Genomic DNA, 27,369 nt, shown 5'->3' on the forward strand with positions numbered 1-27,369 from the left:
AAGTACTTATCTAAAGAAAATTAGTCAGATAAAACTTACATTACTTACAATCAATACAAAAAATTAAATGTAATTGACATCGTTAAAAAATTACATATATATCGTTAAAAAAACATATGTATGTTTCGAAAATCACTTAAAATTGTTGAAATTTTTTTGAAGTGCACTTACAAATTTTTAATTATTTTTCCAAATTTACTTAAAAAGATGAAAAAATTGTAAAACCAACTGACCGATTTGCCCCACTGTGCCGCACCGTGGAATAGCAGCACAAATCTAATAAGATCGAGGGAAATTCAGTTCAAGGCAGCGAGTGGCGCAGGCAACAAAACAAGAAAATTAAATTTTTATTGTTTTCACACAAATAAAATCAAATAAAAAGCGTACAACAATAACGAGCAGGCAAAGGCTAAACAGGACACTCACAAACACACAAACACACAAACACGCGCTCTCCTGAGGAGAAAGAGTGAGGAAAAGAGAGAGAGCAGGATATACATAAGGAGGAAGAATCACGTGCCACGCAGAAGGCACTTTTACTGGGCAGGAGAAACCAACCAACCAACGGCGAGCAACCCCTGAAATCGAAAATCCTGGGATGCTGCATCCTGCGCCTGCCAGGATATTTTGCCACCGCATTCAGTTCGATTTGAGCACTCGACGCGAACGCGACCACTGGCGGGAATAAAATAATCGAAATATCAAACGGATAAATATAAAATTTACGGAAAATAAATATAGAGCAATCAGCTCCTTGAAGTTATGTCTACGGCCTTTCTCGTGGACAGTCTCCTGCACGCCCAGCAGACCTACACGGAAAGCCAGCTTCAGCTGAAGTCTAGCCTGAGCGAGATGCTCCTGTCGCGTCGTTCGGGTGGCGGGGATCCTGTGGTGGATCCTGCGGAACAGCCCTCCGCCGAGTCCTGCGGCTGCTCCAAGTTGCGCGGCTACAAGTGTGATAAGTGCCGCGAAATCCTTCGTGCCGAGAGTGTGGACAGCATCGAGATGGAGATGGACGAGGACGATGGCTCCTCGTCGGCGGATGAAATCGTGGCCGATATTGGCAGTGTCGAGGGCGAGGAGCCGCCTATGGACCTGGATGAGGATGGACTGGAGGACGAGCTGGCCGAGGTGGACGAACCGGTGGCAATCAAATTGCCCAAGGTGGAGCCCAAGGAGACCAGCCTGCCGGCGGTGGGCAACACCATCCTCAAGGATACGAACAGCAAGCCCATCCTCAAGTTCAGTGTCAGCGCGATCCTTGGCGACACCCGGGAAGGAGTCCGCGTTAGGAATGGTAAGTTATTATAAAAATTGCGGGATTTATTTAGGTTGTATATTAAAATTTTCATTCTTATTTTTTGCTTATAAATGTAATCATTTTTTAAAATTCTTTTAAGCTTTTTTAAAAAGATCTCTACACGGCGATTAAAAATTATTAATATTTCCAGCTTCATATTATAATTAGTCTTTAATAATACCTCGTCTAATGGTGTGATGAATGATTAAATTAATAATAATAAAGCCCCATTCAACTGATTGATTTATGAGCTATTTAAATAACATCTAAGACGGAATTGAATATGCCGATGGAATTATAATGCTAAGCATACTATAAAATAAATTCTCGAACTTATTACCGTAGATAAAAAAAATATAGCCCCGTTTAAAGTTTTCTTTTTTTAGACCATAACTTCTTATTGAAAAACATATTTTCTATTTTACATTTGAATGATTTAAAAAATTTTATTTTGAAAATTCTTTTTTTCGATTAAATCTATTAATTTAAAAGTAATATCTAATTTTTATATTTTTTATATAGCTAATTTTTTTTATTTTAAAATCATAATGGATAAATGATTTATTTCAACTTGGAATAATAGAAGGTCCGTTGAAGCGATATAAAGTCTTTTAATCTTTTTTTTCTTCATTCGAAACCCTTTTCTGCAACAAAGATAATATTTTTTAATTACCTCATCTGTACATTCTAACTCTGAAGTGGTCCTAAGTCCCTGAGATAGTTTCCTCCAATTAGGTTCCCGCCGCGGGCTGCTTGAGAGAATGCCATAAAAAGGCTTGGCAATTAATTTGCCGTGGCTAATGCTGAACGAAAACAAAATACAGAATACAATTGCAATATGAAAAGCCAAAAGAATAACAAATCTATACGAAAGTTTCCCGACGAATCTCCTTTCCTCTCAAAGGGGAGTGAGTCCTGTCCAAAAGTCCTGGTACTTCGCAGTTGCCTTAGTTTTTACGCCGTGATTTTATTGTGTGTTGGGTTTTTGGCCTCTAAGCCCTCGGGGCGTTTCGCCGCTGAGCTGGCAGGCTGTAAAAACACAACCAGACCTAATCATGTTTAAATTATTGAGCCAGAGAGATAGACCCTCTATGAAACATAGCCGCATAACCAGTTCGGCACATTCACATCCTCACTTCCGTTGAGGATCTGAATGGGAGAGATCCTCTGCCGCGTGCTGCTTACAACGGGGGATGAGAATCGAATCTCTCTATGGATTATGGAACAGATCTGGAAAAGGTCCTGCGTGTGGGTCTGAAAAAGTAGGCGGAACCAATTGGCCATCAGTCAATGTAACAGCCTTTTGCCTTGGCCGTTTTTTACTATTATCTCTGTTTTAGTCTCTGGGATTTGTGGGATTTAATTGTCATGTGATTATGGCATCGCGGTTTACTTTTCCATATTAATGAGTGGGCCGGACCTTCTGATTTCCCGTATTTTATGACTATTTTTTATGACATTTTATTGGCGATCTTTTGGGGTTAAATCGTGCTGTTCTTTATGGCAAACGCGTGGCAAAAAAGGTTGCTAATTTTCTGAATTTAATGATATATTATTACGTCAATGCGATATGTTTACAAATTAATAGTTGTTATCAAATGGGTTTGATTTCACTTAATTTATTTAATAGGTATAACATATTTTATTTTAGTTTAGAGATAATATTAGGCCAATGAGTTTATAGGAATTATTTTGATGCGATATGATTATAAATTAATTGTTATTAAATGAGTTCGATTTTATTGAACTTTTTCAAAAATGTATTATTTTTTGTTCTTCTTTGAATATTTCCTCAAATCAAAATTCCTCATCAAAAATATTGTATGATTTTTTATAAGTCTTTAATTTGCTTTTAATAAGAGAAATAATTTAATTAAATAATATCAAAATAAATTTTAACGTCTTAATATCCAACGCAAACTATTTTCAAAGTTTTCTTTAATATTCCCTAATCCACTTGATAGCTTTCTCTATGCATTGTCCCCCTCCCCAATAATCCAACTAATTGCCATCGTATTCCAATCAATGATTGGATTTGACTTGCCAAATGTTTCCCCCAAAATGTAAATGGCATTTTCCCTTCGAGTAAGCCACAAATGAACTTTTTTGCCAGGGCCATAAACCAATAAGGCCAAAAACTTGCCACATTTTCGCAGCACAGATGCAGATACAGAAAAGTCGGTAAACCGCCGACGAACAAAACAAACAAAAGCGAACAATTATAACTTAATTTGTGCGCTCATTAGGCACACATGTGTGCCATACATTCACACACACTCCTACACACAAGGATAATTGGTATCCTTCCATATAGAAATGGCAATTTTCGGGGCTAAAAGCAAAAAGCTGTTGGCCACAAAAGTCGAAAAGCATCAAATTGAACGCGCACACACATTTGGCAAACCAAAAACTAAAGAGGCGTTAATTCGTTAATTGTTTCAGCTCTCTAATCGAATTAAAATCATATCCTGGATATCCTGCAGCAACTGCCAGTCTGTCAGGATGAAAAGGCGGGGGAAAGCGGCTGCCTTTTTGGGGGTGTTTAATTAGAAAATGAAATGCAGACACACACAGGACTCCAAAATCTGGGGGCTTCCATCCCCCGATATCCTGTATATAGCACATCCTTCTGCTGAATCAAAGGCGCCAAACTTTGCTCTCAAGGTGTGTGCTGCTTGTGTGTGAAGTCCTTTATCCCCCGAGTTTGTGTTTGCTTTAATTATGCCAACTTCACACTGACACTTCAAAGCAGATTTCATTTTCCATTGTCTGCGAAAGAGAGTGGTGGGGTGGGGGTGTTTTTGGAGGCTATGGCGCCTGTCTGGAAATTGGCAAGACAGCACATAACACGCTTCAACGGTTCCTTGAGAATGAGCCACGTCTTGAGGCATTGGCAGATGGCTTTCAAGGCTGACAATCTGACACTTCAAAGTGGTTTTGGGATTGGGAAAAAGATTAAAGTCAATTATATTATACAAATAAAATATTTTATATTAATATTTTATTTTTAAAAATCTAAAATTTGATAAATAATGTAATGATAGCTCCTACGCAACAAATTCAATTAAAAGATTTGATTTGATGGTGTTCAATAGCAAACTCCGTAGATTAATTTATTTGTTCTAACATTGTTAACTTGTATTTTTATATAACTTTTCATAATTATAATTTATAAATTCGTTTCTATGAAAAGGTTTAATTGCTTCTTCTTACTTTGATTTCAAAATAAATACATAAAATTAAAATTCCCTGCAGGAAACGGAATCAGTTTTGGACTATTAAAATACTAGTTGGGTCAAGAAGGTTAACTAGTTCAAGTTATGTCCATTTCCTTGTAACGAAGTGGTTCATTTTTCATATGCTTGTCGTCGGAAACAACTAGTCCATTTGCTACTAGTTTTGCACTAGTGACTGTTAACCAATTTATAGTTACAGCTGTTAAACTACACTCAAAAAAATATTTTCACGAAAAAATTAAAAATCATCTCTAAACCATCAAGTGATTGAATTTCACTAGTACTTGACGATGCCTAACTTGACGCTCTCCTAATTTAGTATCCAATCAATAGGCGCGGTCCTTAGAGAATTTCTGATAATTATTATGTAATCAAATACAGTAAATTATAATTAAATGGAATTAAAACAAACTTACTTTTTTTGAGGCAAGTCGCCCTCTCTAGGACTTGAACCCGGGACCTTTGGATTTGTAGGCACACTAACTGATTGAGCCATACACGCATCACATTTTGTAATGCCCTAAAAAGGTTTATGAATTTTAGTGTGACATAATTCATAAACAGTGATTTTTCACATATATATTGCCTCGGACAGATTAAACAAAGTTTAAAATAAAACTAAAGCATAACCTAGCAAACAAAAAACAAAAAAAAATGTACAGAGACTGGGGATTGAACCGAGGACCTCGAGTGTTTGATTTGTTTATTGTTAAATTTCCCAAGACATTTACCCTCTAGGCTATATTTTTGGATCATATGTGTTTCATTTGCAACTAGTTAAATTCCAGTTGCCTTTTAACTAGACCCTAACATGTATTTGTTCTACCAGTTAAATATTTTTAAGGTTTTTTTTGTCAGAAAGGTACTAGTCCGAGACAAGTTTATTTTTTACTAGTTTTGTATTAATCATTTTTTCGACTAGCACAAATTTGCTAGATTCTGTGTAGTCCAAATGCATTCAGACAAATTCCGGTTGCTTTATATTAGTTATTTAACTAGTTGTTTTTCAGACTAGTTCGCATTTTTCCTGCAGGGTTAGCACGGTAGTCAACTACAAAAGAAATTTTTGTATTAAATTAAAGCATACTTTCGGGCACAACGACAGACAATCTGTCTCCGCGCTTTAGTGACTCATTCACCACTAATGGCCTCGACCACTCTTCCTCCACAGAATTCATGCAACCGCAGCATATATGGCCTTATCTACAGCAAAACTTCATGCAGCAGCACTCGCATCAGTATCAGCAACACCATCAGCAGCAGCAGCAGCATTCGAATCCCCACCAGCAACACCAAACGTTGCCAGTGCCAGGACATCCCCATCCTCATCCGCATCACCATCATCATCACCATCCGCATCCGGGGGCGGGGCACGCCCACTTTCCGCATCCCGCATTTCTAACGCATCAACTGCCGCCGCATCAGCAACACCAACAGCAGCAGCAGCAGCAACATGCACAGCAGCAACATCAGCAGCATCCCGGCAATAGTTGTCAACCGCAAACCGCATCCTCGTCGTCGTCACCTGGCAGCACAATTAGTGATAGCGACAACAATCACGGAGGAGGATCGAGTGCCAATGGGAATGGCAGTGCTGGCCAGGATGGTCGACCGCACGACCTGGCGAATTCCAATCCCGACGAGGACAATGCCAGTCGAAGATTAACGCAAGACAAGCAGCTGCAAGGAGGAGGAGGATCAGGAGGAGGAGGAGGTGGTGGCCATGGCCATCCGACGCCGCCGCCACCGCCTCCTCCGCCGGTGATTGCCAAGCCCATGCCCAGCCGTCCCACGCCCTTCCTGCCGCACACCCTCAACCACCCGCACCTCCACTCGCTGCTGGCGCACTGCCGCAATCCCTACATGAGTGGTAAGAGTTTTGACCCTTCTATGTATACTTCGAAAAATATTAATCGTTTATACTGGAACTTGGAAAATCTCGTTAATTTTTCTAAGAATCTTTAAAGATTTTTAAAGAGTGTCTTAAAACTAATACTAATACTATCACCATGTCTTTAAAAAGTTAGAAATCAAAAGCCTAATTTTGATATGTAGATAAAATGAAGTTTTATCTTCTACATTAAAGTAAATAATTTTAAAAATTATTACAAAATGGCAGAATTTTTTATCACTTTAACAATAATGTCTTTTTTTAAGCTTTTTAAAATAGAAATATATTTTTTAAAGTCCAAGATTTAATTTTCGAGTGTAAGGTCCCCTAATTGCAGTCCAACTGTGACACATCCCCAACCAGATCCAATGGTCACCCCCTGTTGTGCCCATTAACAAGTGTTTTGGTCTAATGCATTTCCTATTTCCTCTCTCTCTCTCCCGTTGCAACAATTGCAGTTGGCGCCCAAGTGTTTCCCCTGCCTCCTGGCCAGGGATTCCCCTGGGCCCATTCGACACGTGGGAAGCCTCGCCGTGGGATGATGCGACGTGCCGTCTTCTCAGGTGCGTAGATGGGGGAACCCATTCTCAGTTCATAAGGGATTCAATTAATTGCTACCCCTTCTTGCAGATTCCCAGAGGAAGGGTCTGGAGAAGCGGTTTCAACAGCAGAAATACATCAGCAAGCCGGATCGCAAGAAGCTGGCTGAGAGATTGGGATTAAAGGATTCTCAGGTGAGATAAATTAAATTTTTGATTCGTGATTCGATCACGATTTTATTTAAGTAAGCTTGGCGAGATTTAATGATATAGACAATTTAGTTGTGTTTAACTCATCTGGGGGCATAGCTCAGGGGTAGAACGTTCGACTGCAGATCGACAGGTCCCTGGTTCAAATCCGGGTGTCCCCTAGTTATATTTTTGATTATAACTATTTTATTTAGTTGTGTGGGACCTGCAAATAGCAACGAAGAGCACCTACAGTACGCAGCAGCATAAAAATATAAAATATTTTGGCGATGAAGAGATAATTTTAGAAAGTAAATTTATTTAGTTGTTAGAAAAGGATACATCTGACCTTTTGTTGTTTTAAGGGTGAAATCCTTATGACATTCTTACCTTTTTAAGTAGCGCTTATGTTTGATTTTCGGTACTATAATTTTAATCAGAGATAAAGTCTTCAGCTTTTTTTTCTTTTAATTCAATATTGGGATGTGGTTTATATTTTATTTTGTTAAATACCTCAACGATTCATCGCTGTTCACGAACAATAAAAATCAAGCTATTATATAAGTTTCTTGGCGAAACATATTGCCTTTAAGTTGTTACTCGGATGCAAGTATTTCAACTGGGGGTATAGCTCAGAGGTAGAGCATTCGGTTGCAGCTCGACAGGGATCTGGTTCGAATCCGGGTGCCCCCTTTTTTAATTTTTGTTAAAACATATTTTATTTAATTTAAAAACATTTACTTTATTATGATTATAATATAAGCTTTTCAAGTTATATTTCTTAAGATTAATATCAGCATTTCATCTTGAGCCAGTACTTAATTGCTGTCTTTTTTAATTTGTAAAATTATTGCATCATTTTTTATATAAATAAAATCATTTTGTTTTTGACTCTAGGTAGAGTTGTTGTCAACAAAATAAGAAATGCCTAAAAGTCGGCAATATTTTTTGTTACTCTTGTATAGGCGAACAAAGAAATCGCAAATACATTATTTTTTACCACTTATAAATAATAAAAAATTAACACAAAAATATTTACCAAATTAAAAATATTTTAATAAATAAGTCTTTAAGTCAAAAACCTAGTTTAAAGTTTGCTCACCCTAATTTCTCAAAAGTGCCCCCAAACAACACCCAATTAGCATTTCTAAAACCATTTGTCTACAAAGCAAAAACTTTACCCACTAAACTCTGTAAATTTGGTGTAAGCAATCCATAAACAATCCACTCCCGACAACAAAGCAGAAAAATCAATAAGCATAATGAGCACAGAATTATGCCATTATAAAATTATATTTAACCGCTTATGAAAATGTGCGCTTAGCGAACTTTTCGAATCAGCTTTAATAAGCAGACAACAAAAGGCGACGGGCGAGTAATATAAATATAAATATAAAGTGCCCCCGAAAAAGCCGAAACAAAAAGCGAACAAAAGTGGATAAAACTCCGCCCTGGAAGCTCGACGGCAATGGCTGCGCACGGGAAAATGGCAGAAAACCGGAAAGTGGGAGGGGTTTTTCCCCCCGTCAGTCGACGCTCCTTGAAATGCGCAGTCGCTTTCTTATACATATCCCAGATATATACAAACCGATTTATATATATAGAGAGAGAGCCCCGAGGTCGAGGTGGAAGTATAATGAAATTATAACGAGCTATAAGAAATTCATGTCGGCTGAGACGGCGGGCAGATTTCATTGATTGCCGACTTTCCCAAACGGGCTTCAATAATTAAATTAATTTTTGTAAAGAGAAAAGGGAGCCTTTTTTTTCTCACATGGCTGCGAAAAATTTGCGTGGCCAATTCGGTCTTGTCACAATGTAATCGATCACAACTCAATCACAGTGGAAAGTCATCCCTAAAAGGCCGATGATGATGATGATGAGGCTGCTGTGCTGATGACTGACAATGTCACGCCAAATTAGTGCAGCTCTTTTTTGTTCTTTTCGCAGCTTTTCACTGGCATATGATTCATAAAAATTTCATAATTGAACAATAAGCGTGTCCAGTTTGCAGGATATTCACGAAGGAATTCATCAACTCATTGCAGAGGTAACGCCCCTTTTCGGAACCCAATTGCTCGATCGATCACTTACACCCTAATGATCTTATAATTTCCGCATCTGGAAAAAGATCGTCTACTAAAATGCGACAGTATTTCATTTGTTAGAATGTTACTCAACGAGAGTTGGAAATTGCATAATACCCTATAGGTAACTACGAACGTTAAACAATGGACATTTTTACAATGATTAATTAAGCACCTACTCGCTTTAGCTAACTAAATAGGTTGCTTTAGATTTATGGAGTTCACTGAATTCTATATAGATCAGAAAACCCGCCTGAGTTATAAACTAACTTTGTTATACCTTAATGGAAAAACCCGATGAAAAAAAGGTTAAACTTTAAAAATCTATTTAATGGCTTACTTTAAAATAGGAGTTATGATAATGATGTAAAATTATTAATTTTCATCGTAAAAAAAATGTATTTATAAAACATATTACTATTTATTTTACAAGTTAATCATTTAAATTTCTTAAGAATTTTCAACTATAATTTAAAGCTACTTTTCTGTAATATTTTTAAAAAACCTTTCCCACACTTAAACTTTAAGTTCAAGTTTATTCCCTTAAAAGTTTTAACTATTATTTGATGATTATTGCCCTTACTTCGGTTATAAATCTTTAGTTGGGATATTTGAAAACATATATCAAGTGCAGTTTGTCAAAGTGTGAAAATGGAGAGTAAAGAAAATGGGTAAAAACAAAAGGCAGAGGCAGGAAAAAACCCAGTGAAGAAAAAAAACTAAAGGAAAATGTGGAAAAATGTCAGAAAAATTCGCAATCAAATCGCAGCGGGTGTCCAGCTTGCGGTGGCTGGACGAGGAAAATTCTGGACACAGGATGCCGGATTTCAGGAGAGGGAATTGGTATGAGGACATCCAGGGATAAGGGACAAAGGACACACAAAGTGTTGGCCAGCCGGCGGCGATGGGAGCTCCATTAACGACGGCTAACGATAGAGACTTTTGGTTTGGGGATTGAGGTTCCATTTTCCCATATGGAGGGGGTGATGAACGAGTGCGGATATTCACACTCGAGTGACACAGGTTGAGTGGGTGTGAGTCCTTGTGAGTCCTTGCTGTTCGAGTGTGAGTGCATTGCACTGCGCCTAGTTGTATGCAGCATGATTTAAGAGCCTCCACATCCTTGCTTTTGCTGCACTTTTTGCAGCCCGTTTGTTGTTCACTTTGCTGCACAGTGCCAGCCATAAATATCAGGACACACACTGCACTGGCCTGCAATTTGAAGAGAGAGTAGACTGGGGCATTTCATTGTCCAGTGTCGCGTGCCTTGTGGTTTGCCAAACCAAACGCTGCATTGATGATGCCCGGCCAGGTGATTCATCATTTCGAGTGTTGTTCATTGCAACGTTTATTGCGATTTTTACAAACGCACTCGAGAAAAATCGCTGGCAGCCCCAAAACCGCTAGCGTTTATTGCACCAGCGCGATTTATGGGCGGCTTTGGTGCGTTTTTTTTTCGTCTTTGGTTTGCAATGCAAGTCACGTTTCGGAAATAATTAACTAATTGTTTTTATCAGTATGGAATTTTCTAGAATGCATTATGAGTTAGCAGGTTAGGGTACTAAATTAATTTTTGTTAAATTTGCATTTAAAAACTCTTTAGCAAAATGAAATCATGTGAATAAAGATTTTATTACTAACTTAGTCATGTACACTACTTAAATTCTAAAAGAAAACAGATAAGGGAGAATATTTGTAAACTCTGGTTTAATTAATAAATACACATGGTATTGGGAAATATAATAATTATTTTATTATTATATTTATTAATATAAAATAACTATTATTATTAAATATTATTTAAATCATATAAAATAATTTTTTTTGTCTACATAATAGATAAATACATTCCAAATCAAACAGAGAACAGAAATGACTCAGTGAATTTCTAAAAAAAAGAAAATATATATCAGAGAACTGATTATATTATTTTTAAGCACTGCATTTAACGATAGACAATTATTTGCATTGCAAAAAAGTCGTATAAAATTCGTTTCAACCATATAAATGCAAGTTCTATGACTGTCTAACGAACTCTGTATAATTCCTAAAAATAAAGCCCATCAGGCACACTCCTTCAATCAGTCACGCCCTCTTCAAAGAAAACTGCAAGTGACAGTTACCAGCCTCATAATCCGCTAGCTATAAATTTAATTGCCATTAATGACACTCGAAGACAAAGGCGGTGGGAAAGACGAGGAAAAGCGAGGAAAAGGGGGAAATAAGCTCAAAGTTATCCGCAGGCGGCTGCCAAAATCACGCAGCGGAAATGAAAACATCTTGAGGCCAAAAGTGATTTGCATTTTTAAATCAATACACAAAGGCTCAAGGAATCGGTGATATATATATAATACGAGTATTTTCAACCCCCGCACACACGTGTCTGGCTTGCGACCCTCTCTTTCGCACAGAGCAACTTTTTAAGTGTCGTGTCCAAAACAAATTCGTCTGTTTTTGATTTGTCGAAAAATGGGGGAGAAAAGCGGCAGCTCGAATAAAGGAAATTCCCGCCAACGCTTGGCAATCAACTGTGGAATTTCCACCCATTTCCCCATATATCTCTCACTCTCCTTTTGGCATTTTCACGTTATAAATATTTTTATTTTCCATTTCGTCTGGATTGTCTTTTGTGTGTGTGTTTTTTTCAGGGATTTATTTTGGGGGGGATTCCCACAGCAGACGCGTGCAGGATTTTGCTGTTTTATTTGGTTTGCAATTTCGATTTCTTTTTCGCGGTGGCGACAGAAGCCAGGGGCTTTAAATCAAATTGTACGATAAATAATCCCTGAATGGGAATCGAGAGTATTTAACCCTCGATATGGGTTGGTCTTTTACGTTGTTTGCATTGCTTTTTATGTTTGTCTTGTTATCCCTTAAGGACCGTTTTGTGGTGGAATATCAAAGGGAACTGGATTAGATTTAAGATAAAATGTTTAGTATTCTATTTAGGCCATATTCAGTTAACATATTATAAAAATTAAGATTTTTTTTATATTTATATAATGATAAAGATCATAAAGAATTTTAAAATAAATTCCAAAGGTTTCTAAAAGTATGCAATAATATATAAACTTATTTTCACTGCACCTTTAGGCACCTTTTTAAGCGATTTCAATAGTTGATCCAATATTTTCTGTTTAATAACTTTATATACCCAACTCAATCAATAACTCGTACTTCCCTTAAATCAAAGAACACTTAAGTTCAACCGAAAATTTTCATAGCTCAAATTTCATATCAATTTGCCAATTTGCAACCCCCCTCGAACATTAAAAACCATCATTTGCAGCTTTGGTTACAATATAAATTGTTGACAAATTGCTAAATAAACGGTCGCCGGCCACAAGCCAAAGTATTTTGCAAGCACTTGGCCTCCTGCTCCTCGAACAATAACCACAGAAAAACAGGGGGAGGACTCCGAATGGACCATGGTCAGTAACCCAAAACGCACTGCCAACTGCCGGTCGGAATGACTTTCACAAATAGTAGCAGACTATTTAATACGCTATTACGCAGCATATCGAATGACATCCCAGGGTCTCGAAATGGGTTGACAGGCTGCCCATGGGAAGGATATATATATGTATATAGTCCACCCCCGACATCCAGCCTCATTAGTTAACATATGTTGCCAAAGTCAGGATTCGGGACTCCATCTCCCGTTTTTCCCATTCTCCCCCACAAAAACAACAGCTTGTGCTCATTGCCCAAAGTCAATTTTCGGCAAAAAAAAAATAGAGAAAGGGCAGGGAGAAGCATTCTGAAGAGGGGAGCAATTTGTAGCCCACTTTCCACCCGACTCTTCTGGGTGGTTTATAAAAACTTCAAACAAATTCTATGCGCGTTATGCTGGCAGCGTGTCAGAAAAATATGTTACTTATCGTTTTGGCTTACTGTCATTGGAATGGGATCTACTTCTTTGGGGAGGAGAGTTATTCAGAGCGGTTGGATTGGGTCTTTAACAAAGTGGCAAAACGTTTAGCCGGAATTCAAGATGAGAGTGCTTAAGAACTTCATTTCGAGAAGATGGGATAAAGTTTTGACCAAAGGAGGTTTGGAAGGGGGTTAAAGCTGAGAAAATAATATAAAAAAATCTATCAAGTAAGGGAAAAAAATTGCTAAATCACAAGGGATTAAAAATAATTTATTAAGGTGTCGAAAACTATGCAACAAAAATAATCAAAGGGTGCAATCTTCTTTCAGCGAATTTCTTATTTTCATTGCATAATTTTGTCACTGATTTAAATGATTTCAAATCAGAATTTTTTTAAACTAGCTGCATAGTTTGTCCTTTGCCTAAAGTATGCAAAACAAAATTTCGACTCCGAGTGCCTGATAAAATCATTTTAAAAGCAGTTCTTTCCTATTTTCAATGCATATTTTTAGGCACATTTTTAATTTATTTTAAAACGCTATTATTTTACTCAAAATTTGTCTGCCTAATTTGAAATTAATTTGTTATCAATTTGATTAGACCCACTAAAATGTTGACATGCCAATATTATCCCTGATTATTCCATAACAATTTAATACTCCATTAAATTCACACCCTCTTTTCCGCCGAACAAAGCAATTTACGCGAATCCGCTAATTACTATTCACAACAATTGAATTTTAGTTTTTGTCGCCGATGCCCGCAAATATTTGCATAAATTAAATTATTATATGAGAGGCGAAAAATAAAACGAATATTTTTCTGTTAGACAATAATTATAGGTTTACCTCGTGTGGAGAGGGATAGAACACTCGTTACATGGCCAATATTTGTTAACAAGCCGGACTAACACAACTAAACTCGACTCGACTCGTTTTCGGGGTCTATCGAGTGCAGTTCATAATTCTATAATTTCCAAAGCGTCTGGTTGTTTATCGAGAAATGTCCGTTAGTTGTTTGTTTTAAACTAGAACAGGTTTTTCTATATAAAATAAGCAGTTAGTTCATTAAACAATGCTCTTGGAATAGAAAACAGGAAAATGTCCAGACGACGCCTCTTTCCTTGGCACACTAAATTGCACGCTTTATAATTAATTTCCATCAGAAACAGACGATGACGAGCTGACGACGGTGGGTTTTTGGGTACCAAAGTTCTCCGTACCATTCTTCCCCCTGATTCCTTATTATTCGACTGACTTTCGGGCTGGACCCATAATCATTAATCTTATCGCCGCCTGAGCTTATTATTTCAATTGCTTGGGAAGTTGGGTTGGGGTGGAAAATGGGAAAATCTGGCTGGAAAACTCAATGACCGGAAGTAAGCGAAACAGCAAACCGAATAAAGAAGAAAAGCCCGAAAATCAGGCACGTGCCATTGGGAGCTGGAATCTCTGCGGTTAATCGGATGTTCAACATGTCAGCGGCTTTTTGTGGTCGTTGTTTACTCATTCACTTACTTATTTATAAATGCCAGAGCTTAAATTTAATTGAGGGGGTGTAACTCCACCCCAATTTCACGCATCACTTTGCTTTAAATTTCACATCAAGTCACAATCTAATTACCGACGGGGTGTGGGTCTCCCATAAATTTGTTGCAAATTGTTGGGCTTGGCTACAAAGTGCGAATGTCCTGCTGTGTCACTGACATCATGCAGGGCGCAGAAGGAGCAGGAGGAGCAGCAGCCTGCACAATAACTCAAAAACAGCTCATGGAGAGGTGGGCCAAGGATCCTGGATCCATGACCCGGCGAGTCCTGCAATCTGCTTCAAGTGTCTCAGCTAGCCTGTCAAATGCAGGGAGCTCTAAGCCCTCTGCGAAAAGGATACCAGGAAGTGAGATACAGGACTTACAGCATTTTTGCTGGACCAACTTTGCAGCCTGCACCGTGAGAGGAGAATACATAAATAAATATAGCAAGTAGATTATGGAAGAGGACAACAAATTTTGGGATCATTTAGGAGTAAGAATTTAAAATTAAATATACATTTAAAATAAATTTATTAAATATATATACAGCTTTTTTAATAGGAATCTCAAAAAAAAATACTTTTTTAATAGCACTTAAAGAAGAATATTTGTTAGGTCCCAAATAAATTTGTCTAATACTGAAGTTCGAAGGACTTTTTTCCACCATAATAATTTCTTTTAAATCATATAAGAAGTTCAAAAAAATCTTTCTAAACTATTATGTTTTGAGAGAATTTTTCATAACTTACATTATAGTATTTTAAAAACATTTATGTGTTTTGAAAAACAAAATTTTTATTCTCAGATAATTGTTTAAAAATAAAATGGATACGATAAAAATAAGGCAACAACATTTTGTTATGACTTTAGCTATACATCTTTCGCTTAAAATATTTAAAAACTGGTTTTGTCTTAATGTAAACTGTTTTTAAAAATTAAGTTCCTCCTAAAGCTCGCATAATTTCTCCACTTCTTCTAAGTTTTTCCCACTGTGCGGCCTCTAATCAATTTGTAGCCGCTTTGGGTAAATGTCTCTAATTTGCATTTATTATGGATATGCCCGTCGTCTGGCGATGTCAGTGCAGTTCAAACTTCTGCCCGGTCCATGGCCACGCCCACACACACGACCCGCCCCCTCAATAGGGTTGCTTTGGATTGTGGGTGGATTTCTGAATGGATTTTACGCGAGATTCAATTTGCCACAGAAAAGTTTGTTGTCGGATAGCCGGATAGCCAGAAGTTTGTTTTTTCCCAAAAGCGGAATTTGATACCCACACCACTCATACGCCCCGTTGGCCATGAAAAGTTTTGAAACTATACTATACCCCCAATGCCATCCTCATTTTCCATTTTCCTGTTCCCGACAGCTTTCCATCTGCTGGACAGTCTCATTTTACCCATTTCAATGCAAAAGCTCGAATTTTTTCTAAACCCATTTATCCCTTTCATTTTCAGGTGAAAATTTGGTTTCAAAACAGGCGGATGAAGTGGCGCAACTCCAAGGAAAGGGAACTTCTAGCCAGTGGAGGATCCCGCGACCAAACGCTGCCCAATAAAAATAATCCCAATCCGGATTTAAGTGATGCCAAGTGCGATCGTCCACTGACGCCCCTTTCGCCTTCTTTGCTCTCACCCAATGGCAGTGCCACGCCCCCGCCTCCTCAAGGGGCGGTGGCCAAGGATGAGTCACCAGCGGCGGCGGTTACCCCCAAGTCACCCAGTCAATCCGCCAGCAGCAGGAGTTCCCCTTCGGTGGGTTATGGCCTCCAGATGAGCTCACCTCCTCCACTCCTCACCAGCCTCAAAATGGGCGATCAATCGGGAGGAGGAGCCACGCCCACTCCTGGTCAGTCGGGAGCGACAGTTTCATCCGCCGCCTCCTCGCCGCCGGGAGTAAGTGCCTCTGAATTTCAGGCCAAGATCAATGCCGAAATGCAGAAGCAACTGGTGGCTGCCGATTTGAAATTCAAGCTGGAAAACAGCATTCAGGAGGCCAAACAGCGGCGGTTCGAGCAACTGCAGCAGCAATTGCATCACTCGCCGCATTTCAGTGCCATGAGGGAGGTGGAACTGGCCGCCGCTGCTGCAGCTGCGCAACTGCATCATCATCATCAGCAGCAACAACAGCAGCAGCAACAGCAACATGCGCAGCAGCAACATCAGCAACAGCAGCAACATCCACAGAGCGCCGAGTTCATGAAGCTCTACTATGATGACTACGATGACTCCAATTCGGATAGTGACGAGGAGATCAGCGTGACGTGATTCGTGACTGCAACTGTGACTGCAACAGTGACTGGGAGTAGAAGTGAAAATGGAAAAGGCACCTTGTACATATATGTTTTAATTGTAAATTTATTGATGCATTCTAATTACTGTATTTAATATGTGTATAATATTTTTTCGAATTTAAATTCCCAAACGAAATAAACTTCTTTGAAAAATCTAAAGAGCTTGTTAATTGGAATTTTTATTTATTTATTTACTTTTCTGAAATTTATATTTCTGAACGAAAAAGCTTTCTTTAATTAAAAATATTTTATAAGGTTTTTAAGGAAAAAATTATTTAAATTTATAATCGGTTAAAACATTTTTCGAATTAAAATTTCTAATAAAAATTATCTTTTAGAAAAATATAATGAGTTTTTAATTCGAATATTTATGTTTAAATATTGCATTTATTAATTTAATAAACTTTTTGAGAAAATATTTGTTAAACTAAAAAAAACCACAAACGAGACATAAAAATGATTAAAAAAATTTATTGATTTTCTGGGAAAACAGTTTCAATTGGAAATTAAACCAAAATAACCCTTTTAAGCCTTGAAAAATCCCTGAAATGAATCCGTAGTATTAAAATACTTTGCTTGACATTTCAGCCTCAAAAGCTGATCAGGAATATATAGGTTTTATTTGATGCCTTAAAACTTAAAACAAACTATAGGTAAATTCATTTCGTAGTAACATTAGTAAGTGTGTGTGTATACAGAATACTGAGCCAACAACCTCGGCTTTTGGACTTAAGAACTAGAAATCACTCTTTCGACTAAACTAGGACAGTTAACAGATTTGCGACTGGTCTTTGTACATGGAGGTTACAGGTTACACAAGGAATAAACCGGTGGGAATCGACGATCCCCTCCAGAATTCGATACTTTTTTTGGATTCGAGTTCTATTCGTCGTCGATGCGAATGGCATGGTTCACATGGCCCTCGGCACTTGTAGTCTCTCGGGGATCGGTGGGAATCACCGTTGTGGTGGTGTACTGCACCTGGGAGTCGCTCTTGAAGATCTCCTCGGAAACGGCAGGATTATCGATGCCCTTGCCGGTGATCTTCAGTACATTTCGTCGCTGGACAAAGTCGATGATTAGGGAAATTAGCCAGCCCAGGAAAACTGTGAGCAGACAGCCGATCATGCTGTACCACATATAGCTCAGCCGGAAAATTGGCCAAGATCTGCAAAAAAAAATATAGAAAATTATAAACGGGTATTAATTGAGCTTTCCACTTAAATATGAGTAAATGGGGAAATTTTCTAGCTTAAAAATATATATTTTAATCTTAAAATAATTTTGTAGAATTTGTTTGACCAAAATAATATATTTTTAAGATTAATTTTCTTTTTATCTACTTAAAATTAAAACTTACGTGAATCCTCCCTCCTCAACGATTTGCACAGGTTCTGTCAGCAGATTTCCAATGATATTCGTCAAATTCACATGACAATCGCAGTTTTCGATGGAAGTGGGCAACGCGGGCTGCTCCACACTGACTATCTGGGCCACCACACCCACGAAAATAACCAGGGCCAGGGATAAAAGTCCTCCGTAGAAAGCTCCTTTAGTGTTAGCCTGTTTGCAGGCGATTCCCAGGACGAAGAGACCCAAGGTGACACCGCCAATCAGTCCATTTAGGGTCAAGGTGGCCTGCAGGACCCCACCCAAATGCTCGACGATGAAAACCAAGCCAAAGGAGGCGATGCCAAAGCCCAAGGACATCCACTTGGCATAGGTGGCTCCCTTTTCGGGGGAGATTTTAATGTTCATTCCGTTGACCAAAAGATCCTCGCAGGTCACAGCGGATAAAGAGTTCAAGGCAGAGGCTACAGTTCTGTTTTGGTAATGGAAATAAATTATTAAATATATTTTTTATAATTTTCTAGAGTGTTAAAACGTACCCCAAACTGGCTGCAAAAATGCCAGCCACAAAGATTCCTGCCACAGAGTAAATATGCTCATAGGTATTGATCACATAATAGGGCAACAATTGATCTGTGGCCGAAATCCTTCCTGCAGTCAAAGGATCACAGTCCGCATAGTGGGTGAAAACCATCAGGCCAGTGTAAAAGTTCAGAAGAAACACAGCAATCAAGCCTATGATGGCAAAGCCGAGGGCAATCTTGGCCAGCCTCAAGGACTTTAAGGACATGCACTTCTGAACGGAGGCCTGATTGGTGCAGAAAAGCGAGGTCCAGTAGAAGAAGCCTCCAATGACCACAGACCAAACTGTATGACGAGTGGTGGGACTGGGATCCAAGCTAAAGGATCAAGGATTAGTAAGGATCTGGAAATATTTATATTTTTAGCTCACTTGAAGAACTCCAGGCGATTGTGTTCGGCAGCCTTTTGAAAGACCTGAATGGGATTGCCACTGTAGAAGCTGCCCAAACCCACTATCAAAACCAAGGATACAGCCAAGACAGCAGCCTAAGGATTATAATACATTAAAAAAAAAAAATCGTAAGAGTTTTAAAACCAGTTTTTTTAAGAAACCCACCTGAAAGGAATCCGCAATGACCACAGCCTTCATTCCTCCTTGGGAAGAGTAAAAAACACAGACCACATAGATCAAAACCACGGCTATTTTGGTGTCCAAGCCAGTGGCCTTCGAAAGAGCAATTGCCGGGGCCAAAACAGCCACAGCTGTATAGAAGCACATCTGAAAAATAAATAAAAAATTATAAAATAAATTAATAAATCTTAAAATAAAAGTCCCTAAACCTCACCTGAATGACATAGAGCACTGCACCCAGTATCCTGATTTCCTTGCCAAAACGTATCCCCAGATATTCATAGCAGCTGGTGAGTTCCATTTTAAAGTAAATGGGATAGAATATTTTTACTGCCACCGGTATAACCAAGACCATGGGGATTACTATAAGCACAAATTGAGTGCCTTGGAAGTACATCTCAGAGGGATTGCCCAGCAGCTCAATGGCCGTAATAAAACTGGTCGTTAAACTGAGGGTCACGGGGAAAATGCTCATTTCAGAACCGAGGAGAAACTCATTGGAGGAGCTGCCGCCCTTCTGGAAGAACCCATAAAAGATGCCAATCCCCAGCGAGATGATCAGCATGCCCAAAAGAATCACATAATCGTAACCCGAAAAGGTGGCCTTGTGACTGGGAGCACTGCATTCCTCCAGATCATTCGGAGTTCCCGGTATCTGCTGGTTCTTAAAGGCTCTCAGTAGAAGGGTGGCCGCATTATCGAACTCCACATGCTCCTGGGAACTGGAACTGGGGGCTTCACCCCGCACAATCAAGTACTTGTGACTGGGATCTAAAGGTCCAGATCCTGATGGGGATTTTTCCGAAAGTGCCAATCCGTTTATAGAATGTGCCAGGGCGCACAGTGTCAGCAACTTTAGAATGGTATCCTGAGTGGCGAACATCCTGAGTCCTGGTTAAGTCCTCCTTATCAAGGATGAGGTATGTTACTACGATTTCCGGGAGAAGTTACCTTCTCCAGTCGACGACTTTCCGCCCGGCGACTTGAGTGCAAACTGAAACGAGAAAAGTTCGGAAACGATTTAGACTTAGATCATTGCAAGATCAAGGTTCGCAAAAAAGAGAAATTGCAACGAGGCGGCAAAGACAAAGAAATTCAAACACCGTGGGTGTCACTTTGGGTGCTATTAATTAATTAACCGAAAGATCTCGATCTGTAAAAGTATCTGTATCGGAATCTCGAGTAGGGGGAGGCCATTGGACCAGCGCCCCCAGCTCAAGTACAAATATATTATTTCCTTATACAAACAATTCCATTTGAGCGTAATTGCTTTATGATTAATATGTTTTCTTCGCTGGGGCCGCAGTCAAGGCAACGTTCTTTTCTTTTTTTGGGAAATATATTTCTTCTTCCAGAGTTATTGGCTCTGTAAGAGTTACAAGTAGATGGGCTGCAAAAGATTTGGGCCCAAGCAGAAAGCTGCTTTTAACTGGTTGTTAGGCGCTCAAACTGGTTATTTCTGGCCAAAAGAAATCGCATGGATGATGTTGAAGGTTAGGAATTTGGTAGGGTAATCTAGCATTATGTTTCGGCTAATCTAAAGGAAATTTTAAGACGCAATATGTTTAAGCTTTAAGGATTATGGAAAACTCTAGGATTTCCTATTTTATAACTAAAGTTATTATAGATTAATTATAGTTATAGATTAATTAACTTTAGTTATACTAACCTTATTAAATAAAATATATATAGCTTTTTTTATTTTTATTAAAAATTATGTAATAAATCTTTTTTAAATATGATGACTAGTTTCATAACTTTTTTGTAATCTACATTATTTTGAGTAAATTTTCTTTTAATTTTCAGTTTTTTTATTCATTACACAAGACTTGTCTTTGAGTAACTTAAATTTATTACACATTCCTTGTGTCTTTTCTTAATTGTTAAATCATAAAATACACAGTTTGCAACTGATAAACGATGGCAATCACTTCCCATTCAATTGATCCCAAACACTCGACAATTATTTTTGATGAAACTAGAACCCCTGGCGCCTCCTTCTCCCGCCTCCTCCTCCTCCTTCCCCATCCCACTTTTCCGGGCCAATCAAACCATTAAAGAAAAGCTGCTCCTGTACACAGATATATCACACATATAGCTAACAAATAGGGCTACAAAATACAAAGTTTGAGCGGGCCAATCGAGATTTAAGCGAATTCAACTGGTTTAGATCGGTGGCCATTGGACTGAGCCGGATTGCGCCGGTTTGGGCCAGAAATTCGCCATCGCTAGGGGAATCTTCGAAGAGCAACAGCATCCCAGTCTCCAAAGACAAGGCCAGAAACTAAGAGCAAAAGGCCCAGTGAGAAGAGAGCGATGGTCAAATTGGCCAGATACACAGAGAGAAAATATCAGTTAGGTTTCTTATATTTTTTTTACATTTTAAATGCGTAGTTTAACCTTTTTTGGACCTTAAGATTTTCAAATTTTAAATATTTGTATAAATTAAATATTTTCAAAATTTAAATATATTTGTTATTTTACCATGACTAGTTTTATTATATTTTTCCGTTTTATATTTTTCTATTTTTTCTATAAATTTTAAAAAAGTTTTGTAAAATAGTTTTAAATTACTATCAATGTGTTATAATGTAACCTTACCTAAACTATTCAAATATTTCTCTAATATATGATAGTTACTTAACTAAAAATTTGCATCTTAAGCTTTTAAATAAATTACATAAATTAATTTAAATATTCTACAACTGATATTACGTTCTTTTGTTTGTTTTCTTAAGGGTCGGTGGGTGAAACTCGTTTTTCATGGTATAGTAAGAACCCACAGGTCGTATGAGTTTTGAGTTCTGGTCGGAGGCACGCTTGTAGCTTAATTGGCGGACTTTTCCCTCAACCCATTCCATTCCATTACAAAAAGCCCTTCGTTCCCATTAAATGGCATCATCATCATCTTCGCAGCCAATTGATATGCGTGCTTTGTGTTGCTTTTCCTGGCTGGTTTTAATCTTGTCTGGCGAACACCCCATCTCTTTTATTTTATTATTATTAATTTAAACAATATGATTTGTGGCACAGACTGTTGGCCAAAGATACCGATCGCAAAGTGGGTGCCTCACAACAATCAAAGCAATTTTCCACATTTTTTCCCCCTGACAGCTGCAAATATTACCTAATACCAAAGTTAAGCTATTCACGAGAATATTTTAACTTTAAATACTTTCAGAATGAGAGTTGAGCTTTATTAGCTTGTTCGACAAATGCATTTCCACAAACTGTTTTTTTCCCCTCGTTACTTTTTTACTTACTTTTTTTACTTAGTCATAAATAATTTAAGCAATTTCTCTTAATTAATTTTTCTGGGCTAGTATATTTTGCACCTATAAATTAAACTGTCTTGGCTGTTTACACTAGTCGGCAGTTTATCAATGACAACTAGTGTAAAAAAAATCAAAATATCTAATTTGCATATGTTCACAATTAAACACTTGAGTTGCTTTCACATATTAACTTCCTCACCTTGGTTGATTATTTTCCAATTCGTTAAGTTCAAAATCCTTCGACTGTCGCTTTTTCGTTTAGCTCTCAAATGGAATTAAACATGGAAAACCGTTTTTTAGAAATGTTCTGAACTGTATTTGCAAAATTGTGCCACGATTATTTCTGTATTTCATTAACGGTTTTTTTTTATTCTATACACAAAACTAATTTATCACTTTAAATTATAATCCTTTGGAGGGTCCTTTTAAAGCTTTGTGTCCTTTGTGAACTTTATCCTTCACTTTGAGCACTATTTTTATTTTCTTCGATTTCCTGCTCGCTGTTATCGCTGTTCGAACGGATTGACAATTTTGAAATGAATGAGTTTTGCAAGCGGCCGTTACGCTATTTTATACGACATCCAAGGCGGCAAAATCTCGGGCTCCCAGCTTCGGGAACCCCACAAATCGAGATCTCTTGAAAAGCGAAGAAAGAGCGAAAATCGAACGAAGAGCAGGCAAATCGACGCCGGATATGCGATCGCCGATCTTCGTGGAGAGAAAACTAAATTGGTAGCCAATAGTCGTGTGGCGGTGCTAAGATATAGGCAACTTATTTTAAACGCTTAATCTGGAATTAAAGATAATCATTTCCTAAGATAACTAAACAAATAAACAAATTTCCTACGATTATTATAAAAATATATAAATTCTTTGATATGTTGACCGTTCTTTCATAAGACATTATTTAATTTAACTTACATAATTTCTAAGATACCATTTGCAACATTTTTATAGGCTATTGTCAATTATATAAAAATTATAAAATAAAATACTTTAAGTATTAGATAGAAGATATTTTCGAAGATATTATAACCTTTTTCAAAACTACTTTTTTAATACAAAAAAAATTATTTTATCGTTGACCTTATAATTATTAAAAAAAAGATTAACTCTTTTTGAACATAAATTTAAATAAAATGTACTTATAATTAAATTAATGGAATGCTAAAGATTCATTCCAAATTAAAACTAATAAGTTAGGCAAAAAAGAAATTCCTACATAATAATCACTAGAATTATAGGTAGATTTTCTTTAGCAAGTTATTATTAAATGTCAGTAATAAATTAATTCTAAAAAATAATCCCATAAATTGATTTGGAATTAAATCAATAATTTGCCATCCCCAATTATTTTGCAAAAAGGAAGCTTTCAATATTTAATTGAAACAATCTGATGGGGTTAAGTAATCCGCACACAATAAATTCCGGATTCGATGCAGGGAGCTAAATTCGATGAAAAATGTTTGCCAAACCACCTAAAAAAGAAAAGGTTCAAGTGAATTGCTGCCAATTAATTTGAGAATTGCAACGTTCTGATTCATGTGCGAAGAATCATTCCAATTCTGGAGAAGTCTCCTCCTCGTCGAAAGTCGGAAAATATCCGGTATTTTCCAACTCCTTTGCAGATCTCTCGATCTCGAGATCGTTAATTGTCTGGGTGGCGACGAGTAGGGATCCAAATGAAATGCGTTGTAAACAAAACAGAAAAATTTAACTGCTGGTTCTTAGCCAGTTTCGGTTTGCGTGATGTGTAAATGTTTCCATTTGGCTCCTCACCCTTTATTACTTTTTAAGTAACTCGAGCCCCGAGTCACAAAGGAAAAAAGTGCGCCAATTAATAATGAAAACGATTTTATCTTTCTTTTTTTTCTGTTATTTTTTATTTGTATTTTGTACAATATTGTATTCATCGCCTCGCCTCAATTGCCTGGGTGGTTATGTTATGTCTTACTTGGATAACGATAACGAGTTCGATCTGGTACGATTTTGATCAGGCATGACACTCTTTCTCCAGCTAATAGAAAATTATTTGTTTACAATTGTGAGTGCTTAAGTGTTTAATTTTAATTGAAATGTATTTGGAATTTGAATTTAAATGAGAATTGAAACGGCGCCGGCCCGGTTCAAAGAGAGTTTCAATCACAATAAATTTGCATTGGGGCCAAAGAAATGGGAGATGCACGTGTTTCGATCTTATGCATCCCAAATACTAATCTAAAATTTAAAATTTCTGAAGAGGTACTTCCCCATAAGCGGAAAGTCTCCAAATCAACACCTTAGTAAAGGTCAGTGAGTTAACTGGGCAGATATGCATTTAAGCATGAAGCGTGTTGCATTAATTAAATATGCCCGCCATGTCGTTAACTAACAGTCTCATGTAAATCTTGGCCATTCAACTACTTTAGCCGACGAAAAGCAGTTAAAAGCAGTTCGGCAAATGCGACTCGGTGTGTTTAGGCCCGAAACGATCCCCATCCCCAATCCCCATCCACCTGAAACTCTATTTCTCGGATGCAAGTGAGCCCAACACGTCACAAAACTGGTCGAGCCTCTCGACCGGCAAGTTGTTCTTTCGGACTTTGGTCCGGTTGGGTCGGTCGGTATCTCGAACCCCCCATTTCATATCATAATCAGAACGTTCTCCAAACATTTACATGATCTACACACGTGCTGGGTGCGTGCTGTCGTAATGGAATCTTGAAATATACGCAATATCAATAAAAGAATTTGTCGGATTCTGTCGATTCCGGCATTACACAAGATCATCGTCTGGAGACGACCGCCCATTCATATTTATGAAATTGGATTCGGAATAGGAGAAAGCGTAGTAGTCAATTAATGCACTAATGAGAGTGGGCGTTGACATTGCTAAAATACTTATCAATAGTACTGGCACTGAGTGAAAAATGTGTGCAAATATCTGGGAAATTAAGATAATAAATTTTAAAATCCATAAAAGTTTATTATATATGTAAAAACTGGCACTAAATATTTTTTGATAATTTAAAATCCTATTTTATATTTAGTATTAGGTTTATTTTTGATTATAAACACCTCTTATTCTCAATCTGTATATAAAACCATTTTAAATTATTTGGAAAATGGTTTCTCAGTGGCACATAAGAGTACTTGGTGTATTCATATCGTTAATTGTCTCAATTAGTTGGTGGTTTTAATTTGGAAGCTGCAAAGTCATAACACTTCCGTCATTTTTCCTTAAAATCAACAATAAACATTTTACGTTAGCCAAAAAAAATAATTATAAAAAACCGTTTGGTTAATAATTTTCAAATTTCCCGCTTACTACGCTAGAGTTGCCATTAAGTTTTTGAAGAGACACAACCCATGGGCATATGGTCCCACTAAAATTCACACAGGGTATGGTTCGTGCCTCGGCTGGCCCTGTGTTTATTTTATTGCGACCATGTTAATTTTTAAGAATAATTCGAAAAAAATGGCAACCGTCGGTCCGGTGCCTGAATGAGTGATATGCGACGTTAAAAATGACCATGCTAATGGGTTTTAATCAAATAATTTACAAAGTTGTTGAAACGTTTATGAATGGAACAATTTCTATTTGTTTTTTAAGAGCTAAAAATAACACCGTCTGGATACCATTTCATTCATCTTTCCCGAATTCTGCTGGAACAGGGAGCTGGTTATTCGAAAATATATCTGAATGCATAGCGAACTTACCTCTCCATGAGCAGTTTTAGGGTGCTGCGCTTAAAGATAAGCAGAATAAAATAGATAATTCCCAAACTTCTATCTATATAGATGACAAAATTCAAGACCTGCTGAATATATCTGTAGTCATGTAACAAATACAACAAATCTATGATCCAACACGCGCCCGTGATAACAGAGAGCCTCAAAAACACTAGATATCTAAGAAGGAAATTTAAAATGTACATATATTAGACTGCTTACCAAACTCTGAAAAATGATTAGTTCTTACGCCTCAGTGTCAAAAGTGAAGCATTGTATAGTCCTCTCTTCATCTCGTTTAAACTTTCTCAGTTCGCTCTTAACTTTCCAAATGTGAGTGACCGTAAGAATAAACATAATCACATTAAAAAGGGTTAGAGTCAGTACTGGTCCATGATAGAATATCCAAAAGGAGGGCCCCCGAACTGTAGACGAAATGAAATATATTGTAAACCCTTAGATACATTTTTCTTTAATTCAAACCTTGCAGCCAGCATTTAGAATAGCCAACTAAGGGCAACCACTTCCATTTATGGAGATCCTCCTCCCAAAATATATTCACTAAATAAATAACTCCTGTTGGAATTGCAGCCATGCCCCAAGCGAAGACACTGTATTTAAGAAACGATGAATGCTCACTTCTATTCGTCAATAATTTCCACAAATGGAAGCTGATCAAAGAATACCAAAAATTGATGGCTAACTCGAACAAGTATTCACTGTAAGCTGACGAAAAACCACGAATGTTAGTAGTTTGTCCTATTACACAATATTTTGTAAACTGGTGTTATTAAAATCCAATCTGAATTCAATATTAACAACTAACCTGCTAATAGGCAAATGCGGCTTAATACATTAAATGTGTTCAGTATGTCAAAAAGATCCGAAATGAGCAAGCTGAATATGGAAGAAATAATACACTTGCCGAGGACATTTCGAAGCTTC

General features: G+C 37.6%; 3 protein-coding genes and 1 non-coding gene across 4 annotated transcripts; 2 read left to right on the top strand and 2 right to left on the bottom strand.

Moving 5' to 3' along the window:
- Positions 1-664: 664 nt before the first annotated feature.
- Dbx (homeobox protein Dbx) lies at positions 665-17,058 on the top strand. The gene is made up of 5 exons (XM_017140884.3): positions 665-1,297; positions 5,708-6,406; positions 6,886-6,990; positions 7,058-7,161; positions 16,100-17,058. Exons 1-5 carry the CDS (start codon positions 763-765, stop codon positions 16,907-16,909), a joined length of 2,253 nt encoding a protein of 750 aa, XP_016996373.2. The 5' UTR covers positions 665-762; the 3' UTR covers positions 16,910-17,058.
- Positions 7,266-7,337, top strand: TRNAC-GCA (transfer RNA cysteine (anticodon GCA)). Its single transcript has one exon. It is a non-coding gene; the product is annotated as a tRNA-Cys (tRNA).
- Positions 17,059-17,506: 448 nt separating the features above from the next.
- Positions 17,507-20,321, bottom strand: LOC108056908 (sodium-coupled monocarboxylate transporter 1). Its single transcript, XM_017140946.3, has 6 exons — positions 19,653-20,321; positions 19,424-19,585; positions 19,238-19,353; positions 18,825-19,184; positions 18,296-18,757; positions 17,507-18,103 (listed from the first exon to the last, which is right to left on the bottom strand). The coding sequence occupies exons 1-6, from the start codon at positions 20,319-20,321 to the stop codon at positions 17,818-17,820; spliced, it is 2,055 nt and encodes a 684-aa protein (XP_016996435.2). The 3' UTR covers positions 17,507-17,817.
- A 2,650-nt stretch (positions 20,322-22,971) lies between these two features.
- On the bottom strand, positions 22,972-23,067 carry LOC138913040 (uncharacterized). The gene has a single exon (XM_070215277.1). It carries the CDS (start codon positions 23,065-23,067, stop codon positions 22,972-22,974), a length of 96 nt encoding a protein of 31 aa, XP_070071378.1.
- Between the last annotated feature and the right edge of the window lie 4,302 nt (positions 23,068-27,369).

This window comes from Drosophila takahashii, chromosome 3L, assembly GCF_030179915.1.
Source record: "Drosophila takahashii strain IR98-3 E-12201 chromosome 3L, DtakHiC1v2, whole genome shotgun sequence".
In the NCBI taxonomy this organism is placed as follows: domain Eukaryota; kingdom Metazoa; phylum Arthropoda; class Insecta; order Diptera; family Drosophilidae; genus Drosophila; species Drosophila takahashii.